General features: G+C 43.1%; 1 protein-coding gene across 2 annotated transcripts in view; it reads left to right on the forward strand.

Moving 5' to 3' along the window:
- TENM4 (teneurin transmembrane protein 4) overlaps nucleotides 1-12331 on the forward strand; it is a 607238-nt gene that overhangs the window by 525378 nt on the left and 69529 nt on the right. For both annotated transcript variants that reach the window (XM_086739706.1, XM_086739707.1), the window contains exons 19-21: nucleotides 2731-2992; nucleotides 9086-9353; nucleotides 11405-11548. In XM_086739706.1, coding sequence (XP_086595832.1) covers nucleotides 2731-2992; nucleotides 9086-9353; nucleotides 11405-11548 — 674 coding nt within the window. The remainder of the gene's footprint in view (nucleotides 1-2730; nucleotides 2993-9085; nucleotides 9354-11404; nucleotides 11549-12331) is intronic.

A 12331-nucleotide genomic window follows, 5' to 3' on the forward strand; every position in this document is an offset into this window, starting at 1 on the left:
GAAGACAGAAGGAAAGATTCAGACCACTCTATGGGTGATTTCTCTGTAAAGCAAAGTTAATAGATGGATCCAAGTTTTGGTACTGGATTATAAATCACATTTTTAAATAAAGCTTTAAATTTGATTAAGCGAGTCATTTATAGAGGCTGTAAGTCCTCAATATCCCATGGTTGTGGGCGTGGTGTTAATAAAACAGCAGGAAAGTCTCCAGACTTTTTCAGTACTGTGTACCTGCCATCACATTCTCCAACTTTGGCATGGCTCCTTCAGAGCAATGGACTTAAAGAGAAAAGAAATGAGAAAGAGTTACGCTTTTCTGCGGAGTTTTTTTCTGCTCTGTGGATGTCGTAGCTCAGCCCCGATGGGGACCAGACTACACAGTCTCTCTCTCACTCCCCCCGCTCTCTGAGAGAATAGGAGGAGATTTGACAAACAAAAGAAAACCAGGAAAGAAAAAAAAAAACAAACACGTGGGTTGAGATTAAACAAAAAGTAAATTTTACAGTAATGACAGAAGAAAACAAAACAGTGATAGAATACAAATACAATATAATGCCTTACAACATATCTCCACACCTAGTTTCTTCCAAGTAGCAGGGAGACTCCCTTTAGCACCCTCCTCACTTATAAACTGAGCATGATGTCAGATGGGATGGAATAGCCCTTTGGCTAATTTGGGTAAATTAACCCCAGCTGTTAGCTAATTAGTTAACTATCCCAGCCATAGGGGCTACCAGCTTCAGTTCTCCACCCAGCTCAGGTAAATATTAACTCTATCCTAGCCAGAACCAGGACAGTGGACAAATAGACAATTTCATCCTTTGGCCTGTCTCTCCAGAGTCCTTTAAGAAAAATAGAACAATATGACTCTGCAACAAGTCTGATTTTTTTTTTTAGAGTGATAAGAAAGACATCAGGGATCAGCCGCAAAACCAGAAATAAAATTATCTCATTCCTTCAATCTCAAGACTGTTTTGCCCTTACTAAATTTAATTTCGTTACGGGAAGCTGAGAGGAGGGTGTTTTCAGTTTGGGCTTTTCTGTTTGGTCCTGGTTTTAGCTCCTGTTCAGTTCATCAAGGTAACTTCAAGCTGCAGCCTATGACTCTCAGAGAAAAAGGCTCGTGAGCAGCAGCGCCTGCTAAAAAATACTGCGTGTCTCTGTTTTCACAGCTGCTGGAGGCTGACGTGGAGGTGATGCTTTCCCTTCTGCATCCTGTTTTGGGGATGTGGGAGAGGCGAGGATGTTTCCCCTCAGCAGGTTGCCATCCTTGTCGTAGGCTCAATGAAGCCAAGAACCACTCACAAAGGAGTGAAACGGAGGTGTTTCCAAATAAGAAATCTTTCCCACTTGCCTCAAAACTTGTTGAGCATCATTTGTAATGTTTGTTTCTTTCCTCCGGTTGCCTCTTTCAGTGCCCAGATTCATGTGGAGCGAGCTTCTCCCTTCTAGCTGAAGGGCTTGCCAAATGCTAATTGACTGTTAAAAATGTTCTCATCAAAGTACAAATGCTGCGCAGCTTTACTGGCAAGGACCAGCAAGTTACTCATCAGGCTGTTGCAAGCCAAGCTCCGTAGGTCTGGGAAGCTGATGCCCCTACTTCAGTGGTAGAATAAACATGTCTTTAGCTTTTTATGTGCTTTCCACTCCCTCCCATGGACTTCATTTAAAAATCTTTCCTGAATAACTTTCTTTTCATAATTATATTTGCTAAATGGCACCTCAGTCTATTTGCCATTTAAAAAAAGGTTCTCCTGCACGATGGCTTGCCAAAGACCTTTTTTTTTTAGAAATAGTTCATACCAGTTGTTGCTCCCCTGGGATTTTTGCAGCCGATCTGAAAACCTCATAAATGTTTTAAAATATAATTTTTAATACTTTTTTCCCAGCTTATTTTGTATATTGTAATTACAAGGTGCATCTAGTCCGGCTTTGGGCTGTTAGAGTGCTTTCAGATCCTAGTTCTGAGGATGCACAGAGAAGTACTTAAGCACATGGCTCTTAAGCCCATGAGCAGCTCCACTGGAGCCAATGAGCCTTTTCACATGGTTAAAATCTGTGTGAGACAGTCATACACCAGCACCAAGCATCAAAAGTGAGAAGCAGGGATGAGAAAACTTTCTTTGCCTGAAACACACATTTGGTATTGCAACTGAATATATACTGAGAAAAAAAAGTAGCAGAAATGAGAGGTCCTCAAATTGTGCTGGACTCCCTTCCTTTCTCAGTTAACAATACTTTTTTGAATCTATGTGTAGTAGATACCTCCTGTGGTACTTCATAAAATCTCCATCTGTGACAAAATGTGAAGTTTAAATACACAACTAAGGAAAAAAAAAACAGCCCGATCGCAACATCTTTACATTAAAAGAAGGAATATTTTCCTTATTGAGTCAATATCCTTCCATACATCTCTGTTGGCCTAAAACAATGTTATCCGATACTAATGCAGGCAGAAAAGCACTAACAAAGGTAAACATTTGTCTCGAGAAAAGGGATCGGTGTGTTTTTAATATACATGAGGACAACATGCAAAGAACCTGAGTTTGTGTCCCTGCCTCTGCCACGTGCTCTTACTCAACTCAAGCCTCTCTGGGCTGTAGGTTTATGCTTGTAAAATATGGCTGATGATATTTCTTACAATTATTTTTCTGGGGGTTCTTGCTAGGGAATTCTTACAAACAGATGAGATGCTGCTTGCCCTAACTTTGTATTCATCTCTTAAAACAGCTTCGATCTCGTTACCATTGGTGGGATCTCCATTATCCTGCACTTTGAGCGGGCTCCCTTCATCACTCAGGAGCATACACTGTGGCTGCCCTGGGATCGCTTCTTCGTGATGGAAACCATAGTCATGAGGCATGAAGAAAATGAGATACCAAGTTGTGACCTCAGTAACTTCGCCCGGCCCAACCCTGTTGTCTCCCCGTCTCCTCTGACGGCTTTTGCAAGTTCCTGCTCGGAGAAAGGTCCTATCATTCCTGAAATCCAGGTATGAACTGTCTGAGCTGAGGAGAAAAATTTAGTAGAATCATAGAGTCGTAGAATAGTTTGGTTGGAAGGGACCTTAAAAATCATCTCATTCCAACCCCCCTGCTCTGGACAAGGACAACTTCCACCAGATCAGGTTGCTCAGAGGCCCGTCCAACCTGGCCTTGAACACTACCAGGGATGGGGCATCCACAGCTTCTCTGGGCGACCTGTGCAGAACCACCTCTTTCCGTTTAAAATTGTTACCCATCATTCTATCACTGCACTCCCTGATAAAAAGTCTCTCCCCATCTTTCCTGTAGCCCCCCCTTCAGGCACTGGAAGGCCACTATCAGGTCTCCCCAGAGCTTTCTCTTCTCCAGGCTGAACAGCCCCAACTCTCTCAGCCTGTTCTTGAAGAGAAGGTGCTCCTCCTAATCCAACTCCTTTCTGTGCTTCTTTTGCCTGCTTTGAGCAACATGAATGCAATTATGCTTCTGTGTCTTTCTCCATTCCCCTGCTTTCCTAAAAAGAAGTATTCCTCTTTCATTGCACTGTTTTTCAGATGTTTGCCAGGAACGCTCGCTCAAAAGCACACACTTAGCCAGAAGGTTTCTTTTCCCTTATCTCTGAGAGATGGAGGCAAAGTACTTTTGGCCAACAGTGAAAACCGATGTTGGCTCTGCTTTGCTTTCACCTCTCACCCTCAGGAGGTGGGTCGGAACCCTCATGTGACCCTCATGTGACCCTCATGTGACCCTCATGTGACCCAGGCAGCCCATTCAATATGCCCAGCGCAAGGCTTGTGGACCACTTAGGCTCTAATGCCTTTCTTCTGTTCAGGAGCAAATTTCACCCACTGGAGATTCCAGATCTCAGTGGTGGAGCATTGAGTGTGAACTTTCTCGAGGTTTGAAGGCATACCCCTTACTCTACAAAGCTGCTGAGATGTGCAGTCAGCCAGCAGACAGCTGGCAAATGGCCAGCCTGCCCAGCACCTGGGTTTTATTGCACTTTGTGACATTTGGGATACATGAGCAAAGCAAGAGGGTTACTTTTAATTTCTCGTCCCTATTTTCCTATTTTTTTAAGGAAGCGTGAGTCAAATAAAGTAGGTTAACAACCTCCTGTGGATTCAAAATATTTTGCCAAATGGAAAGTTGATTTTAAAACTGGATAGTCTAAAGAACTGAATTATCCATTTTCCTTAGAAATACTCACTGTGTTGAAATATATGGATGTAGCAGCATTCAAGCTTTCCTTTCCTGGGCGTGTTATTCCCTGGGCTTTAGATGCCAGCATTCAGCTTGTCCTGGGTATTGCTTCTAGTGGCCAATAATAGTCTGACAAGTTAGAAATAATAACAAGTGTAGCAACAAATAGTGGGCTTCCTGTTTGACTCCATTGGGGCTGCGATAGTGTTAACGAGGAAAGATGTCGCTTTTTACCTTCTAATTTTAATACACCGGGTACTGAACCCAGCAACAAATCAACCTAGTGGTCTCTTTACCTTCCCCCCTGGACTAGATCCTGTGATCCTTTCTCACACTAATTTCTCATTACAGTTACCAGGTTTTTCCCGACATAATTACTAATTAAATCCTTGTAAAGTCCATCAGATTGCAAATTCTTGGTTCAGTTTTCGTATCTTTTTTTTTCCTAAACCAACAAACACCGTGAAAGGTAATGTTCAGCGCTGCCTGGGAAAAAAAAAACCAAATATCTGATACAATGCAGCTATAATCATAACCTCACTCATTGTTTGGTAGGATACTCATTAGATTGTGTTAAATATATCTATGGAACTAAAACATTCTAAAACTCCTCTTCAATAAGAATGTGTGTCTGTCTATTGACTGTGAAAGCAGCCAGGGGTGTAGATCGTAAGCAATGGTTTGATACAGATTCTTGACTATAGATCATAGAATCATAGAATGGTTTGAGTTGGAAGGGACCTTTCAAGGCCGTCCAGTCCAACCCCCCTGCAAGGAGCAGGGACATCTCCAACCACATCAGGTTGCTCAGAGCCTCATCCAACCTGGCCTTGAATGTTTCCAGGGATGGGGCATCCACCACCTCTCTGGGCAACCTGGGCCAGTGTTCCACCAGCCTCAGCGTAGAAGTTTAGTGCCATTTGAAATGTCCTGTAGATATCCTATTTGGCCTCCAACTGCCAGTCCAGAATGATCCCCTTATCAGTGTCCTGGATTGTATCTGCTAACCCCTTATGAATATCACAGATAACTTGGGCATTCCGAATCGGACACGACACCTGTAGTTATGGAGTCTAATTAAGACCTAAGTGGGATTCATTTTGAGATTATGGCACCTAAATAACGTGCTCATGTGCAGTCATCTGCTAGATGTCCAAGCTCCCATTAAAGCTGACAGAAATCTAATCAATATTGCCAGCAGAGCCTACAGATCAATTAAGCTGACATCCTGAAGGTATCTTGTCCCCACGATGGTATCGCTTAGATCTCCACTGACTGTAATTGATGCTTACATGCTTGCCTCACATGCACACACTCATACATCAACGTCTGGATTTAGATGACTTAAACTGGAATTGAATCCCATTCCTAAGTTTACGTGGCAAGATCAGCCTTGTGAAGAGCCTGTCTCTGCCTGTTTGCCATGAAGAGACACAGAAGAGTAGTTCAGAGGAGACTCGTAACTTCTAGGTTCCTAGGTTTAGATAAGATGAATCCCATGCATGATGAGCAGTACTTTTCCCACATGCCAGATAATTGAGCTAAAACCTGTAAAACTGTATTTGTCCTCAGATATTGACAGCTGAAGGTTAACAGAGTTTGTGGTGCAGGAGTATACAAGAGAATCCGATTTTATGGCAGAGGCCTGACTGTACTTCAGTTCATGAATGAGCTACTTTTCATCCCTGTGCTGGATATATCTGCAATAAAAAATAACCTAGCTGTCAGTTTCTGCAGCTGTGTTTTGTAATACACAGTTCTCAGGAGAGAAATGTTAAATATAAAAGGTGTGAGCACATAGCTGGGAGGAGGTGACAAGAGGATGGCAGGACTGAGAAAGAGATTTTGACAAGTGGCAGGTAGGAACCTCATGAGCTCCAACAAATAAATGCAGTGTCCTCTACCTGGAAGCATTCAAAAGACCAAATAATAAATTTTAAGTGTTTGATTCAGGTACCTAAAGACAGCTTTGGTGCCACTTAAGATGCCCTGAGGTGTCCCTTCAGCTATAGCTTCAGAAAGGCAAGGATCTCAAGAAGGTCCATGTCAGATCTGTCATCCCCTTGCAGAGGTTTTGGATACCATAGAACATCTCAAAAGTGCTAGATGCCTATATTAAGACCTCTGAATCAGGACCTAAATGCCTTTCTTTCTCAAAATTCCTTCTGAGCATCATATTCCTTGCCTTGCCTTGTCTACTGGCAGAGTGAAGAGCAGCTATAAAAGAAATGTGTAACCCAGCACACAGAAAGATTTTGAAAGTTGTCTCATGCAAAGAGTGGAAGAATTGCAACTAACACAAGCATAAATCAACACCCAGGAGCAAAGGAAACACGGCAGTGAAAATTACTAAACTGTGAAAATCCCCAGTAAGCCTGGAGAACCAGCTCTTCTGCCTGACCAGCATGATGGCTGGACCACTTTTAAAGGGCAGATTACATTGGTTAGGCCGTGATAAACTCTTGAGAGCCCTCATCTTTCACAAGCACCCCAGACACAGCATCTGAATTTATCTGGGCCAAACAGCAATTATCAAATAGAAATAAGGGCACGATTGAGCTGTCATTACTTCTGGTGCATTCAGAGTATTTTAAAGCTTATTTTTCCCCTCTTCTTCCACCAGTGTCCTACTGGATTATAGTCCCCCTACCAGTGCCCTGCTTTGTTGCTAGTTCAGCACTACTTACAAACTATAAATGTGTTTCGGATAATCTGAGTCACCGTTTGAACCCACTCTTGGTGCAGGCACCTGTAGACACAGGCCCCTTGTGCCGCTCAGGGCCTTGGTACCGCCATGCCGACCCTTTCTCCAGAACAGCAGACAGCGGAGACACATCACAACAGAGAGAAAAAATTATTTCTGACAGATTTGAACCAGGCACTGCAAATAGTACCTCTGTGACAATTCTTTCTGCCTGGCTTTTTCCTAGAGGGGTTCCATATGAAGACAGATTTGATACAAGGGACCACGTTCACCGCAGCTTGGCTCAGCTGGTCTCTGGTTGAGCCCAGTCCCAGCCCACCTTGTTGCTGAGCTCATAAAATATATTTTAGAATTCCTGGGTTTTCCCAGTTCTGTCATTTTTCAGCCTCCTAAGCAGGGAGATATGTAAATTGAAAAGGCTGCATTAGAGAAAGGAAATATTTATGAGCACGGTGGAAGAGCGCTTTGACTTCTGGATGTGTCCGTTTGTCAAGTGCTGCAATGCTCAAAGGCTGTAAGTTATCACTTGAAAAAGTGTCAGGCCTTGGATAATAGCTTAGAAGAGGTCTTTTCAGGGGGCAGATTCCAAGATTTGTCGTTATTTATAATGCTAACCGGAAAATCTGTAAGAGATTAGCAACTTGTCACACCAGGGAAGTTTGCTGCTCCCACAGAGGAGGAGTTGACCGTAGGAGCCACATAGCTTGGAGGACACCAGGATGGCTGCGATCCCTTCCTGATGGGTGGATCTCTTGACCTATCTGCCTTTGAGCCTCCATGCCCTCAATATTACGAAAGCTGATTATTGCTGGGGAAGTATTTTCACAGCTCGTTTAGGGTCCAGCACACCGAAGCTTTTCAGAAGTGGTGCAGGAGAGAGCAGTGCCAGCTGTGACCTTCTGACACATCCCATTATCAGCCCAAGGTTTCCATCTCGCTGATAAGCTTCTGCCTTCATCTTTCAAACTTTGCCAAAAGTTTCTGGCTTGTGCTGAAAATATCCGTGTTGAGTGCTTACTTAAGAATGAAATTTTCTGGAAAGTGACAACTAATTTTTTTTCCCAAGAATTAAGAAAGACATGCCCTTTTTTATCGTTAGTTTGTGTGGGACAATCAACATGGTGTCAGGGATGCACAGTGTATCACTTTCCAGAAAATCTCCCTGCTTGTCTCCAATTAAAAAAAAAAAAAGATAAATTTTAAGATTTGGCTATACTTTAGCAGGTAAATTAGTTGAAAATCCCATCTTTACCAAGACTTATCTGTTCTCAAAGCAGAACAGGGGCAACAAAACTTTCCCTGCTATTTCTCCAGTCTTCTTTGAAATTCTTTACAGGAATGGAGACCTGTGAGATAACTGTCCCAGTCAGTGAGAATTACCCACACTGCATGGGTGGAGGAGAAAATGAAGCAACTCACCCAGAATACAGAGGAATTTGGAAAGAAAAGGGAAGGGAGAGTGCAAGGGAAGGGAAAGGGGTTGATGGTGATAGGTGAGGCAAAGAGTTTCATCTCACAGGAGGGAATTTTAAGCAAGGACTGGGGTAAATAGGAACAAAGTGAGGTCAGAAAAACAGGAAAAAAATGCTAGAGGTGTATCAGTCAAAGAGGGTCAGAGGTGAGGTAGAAGAGGAGCAGTTTCAAAGAAGGAGAGGTGAGTAAGTCAGAGGAGGGAGGGTGGAAGGAGGATTCACTAATGACGTGGAGAGAATGGCACATTACGATCGAGGTCAGGGAACATCCATAAAGATACAGGCCAAGTAGGGCTTGATCTTTTTCTGTGATAAAGAAGCAAGGAGATAAAAATTAGCAGCCACAGAAACCTACCAAGATAAAAAACAGAAAATGGAAGCTAAACTGATGGGCTGGAATAATCTCAGACACCAAGCGCCATTCGCCGTGGGTCCTGGGACTCCTGTTAGCAGTGAGTCCCATTGCAATCACCAACTTAAATGTGATACTTTGGTCTCCTCTTCTCCCATGTAACAGAGATGGAGAAAGATGGGGACATTCCCTGACTTCCACAAGTAACACTATAAATTACATATATGATTTTATAATTGATGCCTACTAGGTGTGCTTTTTTAGACATGTCTGTGAGAGCTTTTATAAAGGTGTGTTTGATAAATTACAGCTTCACTGCTTTTTCCTGTCTGCTCACTGCTGATTTAACACCTCCTGGATTGCTTTTCCACAGGCTCTGCAGGAGGAGATTAACGTTTCTGGTAGTAAAATAAAAGTGAGTTACCTGAGCAGTCGCACAGCTGGCTACAAATCAGTCCTGAGGATCAGCATGACCCACCCCACCATCCCCTTCAACCTCATGAAAGTCCACCTCATGGTGGCCGTCGAGGGACGCCTCTTTAGGAAGTGGTTTGCAGCTGCTCCAGACTTGTCCTATTATTTCATCTGGGATAAGACAGATGTCTACAGCCAGAAGGTATACGGGCTCTCAGAAGCCTTTGGTAAGTGCCGCCAGGGCTTGTGTCTCTTTTCAGAAGCAGCTAAGTGGCAACGCACAGACTTTGTCCTGCATCGGTATGGTCCAGCTGCTAACACATAAAATGGTCTCTGCTGGTTCAGTGCTGTTTCCTTGGAGAGGATTGGGTCCAGCTGTTCAGGCAGCACACATTTCCCCAGCAGATGAATACTTCTCTGTTCTCTGGATCATAGCCCAGCACATACATCCCGAGCTGCTACCATCATATTCACACAGAAGGAATGAACTGGGACTAGAGGCATTTGGCAACCCCTCACCTATGGCCAAAAGCTGTCAGCACTGCTTTGAAAGAAACTCCTAGAACTGAGTCCTAATCTCCAAACTCCTTGTGCCTGACCTTCAGGATTGCTCTAATCTTACAATTTCCCTTTCATTACCCATTCAAGAGCGCCATCCCAAACTGGGGCGTGATGGTCTTCCCTCTTGTACGTTGTGTGTTCATTTACATCTGCGAAAGACTGTCAGAAGCTGCAAGGCATAGAATGGGAAGGCTCTGCATGCTCAATGTGCCACGTCCCCAGCACCAAGCATTGTGGCCCATGCCACCCATTGTTTAGGGGCAGAAGCTGAAGTCCTTGCTGGACCAGGGAGCTGTGCTGAGGATATCCTATGTGTGCAGAGACACACTTCATTTCTCTTCTGCTGCCTTCCCAGACTTCACCCAGTGAGCTCTGTGCAAAGGGATACTTCGAGTGTAGAGTGAGCAGAGGTGATGCTGCTCTGCAGTGGTTGTTTCCCATCTGGTCAGCAACCAGAGGATGTTTAGTTACAGGTCTTAGACAGAGTCTAGATGAGACCTTTCAGGCTACCAAGACAATGATATCAGCAAGATGGAGAGATCCCAAATTGGGAAACACAGGTCTTGTTGATGGGTGATTCACTGACGCCTCATAGCCCAACTGAAGATAAGTCTCTTTAGAGGAGCTGTAGGGTGCTTTGTTTTCTGGGAGGAAAAATTAGTTCCTTCCTCTCACTCAGCCTGAATGAAACAACAGGTTTGGAGTTCACACTGAGAAATGTGTCCTGGTAGCATATCCTGAAGACTATGTTTACATGCTATTTAAGATGTTAGATCAGAGGTGGGTCCTGGAGTGCTCCGTGGTGCAGCTCTGCAGCACCAGAGTACTCAAGCAGGTCTGAGGACATCAGCATTCAGGCTTTCAGTGATTCTCACCTCTAGAATGGTCAAAAATATGAAGCCTTTATTTCCTAAATTTCTAGTTAAAAAAAAAAAAAAAAAAAAAGACCAAAAACCAAACCTATGTAATTGCTTTTCATTTGTATAGAATTTGCAGTTCTGCTCTGCTTCAGCTGTTAGCACTGAAAAGATCAGGTAGGGCAGGAGAAAAGAACACCAAGGAAGCTGGTCCTACTTCTTCTGAGAAAATCGTAAAGGAGTCATTATTCTGTAAAAAAACCCCATGATTTTCCTTTTACTGACATAGTTTTACTCTAGAGCAACTCCATTGTGTTCAGTGGAGTTACTCCTGAAAGGTTCTGATTAGACATTATGGACAGCAAACCAGTTTTGCTGTGTAGTCTTTTGACGTTAACAATGACCACAAGTCAACCTGGTCTAAGACTGCTGTCTCTGAGGGACTCACTCATTTGTGTAAGTCTTTGCTTTCCAAGAAAGGCCATGATTTTTAGCAAGTTCTTGACACGCAGTCTCAGATCAAAGTTACTAGATAGAAGTAAAATGCTCCCATTTAGGAGTCCAGCAGTGGTTTACACCCTCAAATGCCCATTGTTTTAAAATAGGTCTTTGAAACAGTGCCTTTTAAATATTTAGCACATTTATCCAACATCTACAACTGCGCTGACCTTTTTAAATGCAAGATGGCCTTTAAAGAGAAAAATATTAAGACTGTGCGTTTCGATTATGACATTTTAAATGAAATTGGCAGTTGCCTGTAGAAATGCTCTTAACCCTGCTCAGTTGAAACTCTGTGTGAGCTGATAGTGCATTTCTGGGTCATTAATCTGAGAGGTCTTTTGCTTCTCTCTTGTTCACAGTTTCAGTAGGTTATGAGTATGAATCCTGTCCTGACTTGATTCTGTGGGAGAAGAGGACTGCTGTGCTTCAGGGTTATGAAATTGATGCTTCCAAACTTGGAGGATGGTCCTTGGACAAACATCATGCCCTCAACATACAAAGTGGTAGGTTGACTGTAACACACAACAGAGGAATAATGCAGTGTTGCAAGGTCCAGTTGCTTCTTATCGTTAAGAATTCGAGAAAAGGAAAAAAACCTGACCAACACATGTACTCTCTCATGTATTTTACTAACAAATTATTTCTAGTAACCTACATTTAGAATCAATATGGTGTGCATAAATCCAAAAGAAGCTGGCCATGGTGAAGTACTTGAATGTTAGCATGTCTGAGTTCATCATGTCCTAAAAGAAGGACATCAACAAGGAAAATATTCTTCAAATATTCTTTTAAAAGTCCTAATAAAGGGGAGTCTATTCAGATTGGACCTACCACTGACCTTAAATCGACCCAGACATATCCTCCAATGTACAAGTGTACTTGCAAAAATGAGAGGCTTCATGGGTCATAAGGGAGAAAGGGAGATGCCAGAGTCCTTGAAGGTTGCTCAAGACTGCAGCAGGGAGGTTTGAAAGCTGATCAAAACATGTTAAAAAGCACTATGTCCTTTTGGATCATAGCAGAGGTATGGGAGCAAACATAGAGTTCAGCCCACACCACTGCTGAAAACACTGCACTTACAGGGAACATAAGCAGAGCTCCTCTAAAGCTTTGCAGATGAAACATTTGTCTAGAGAATGCACCATGGCCTTCCTGTCCCTTATCTTTCCATGAGCTGTGTAATTTCTTTTTTTTATGTGGTAGGTTGCAAATTGTAGGGCAAGGAGGGATAGAAATGCATGTGAAAATTCATGAGACGTTGAAAAGTATACTTTATTGAAAGGTAA

This window comes from Chlamydotis macqueenii, chromosome 1, assembly GCF_036417535.1.
Source record: "Chlamydotis macqueenii isolate bChlMac1 chromosome 1, bChlMac1.mat, whole genome shotgun sequence".
In the NCBI taxonomy this organism is placed as follows: Eukaryota; Metazoa; Chordata; class Aves; order Otidiformes; family Otididae; genus Chlamydotis; species Chlamydotis macqueenii.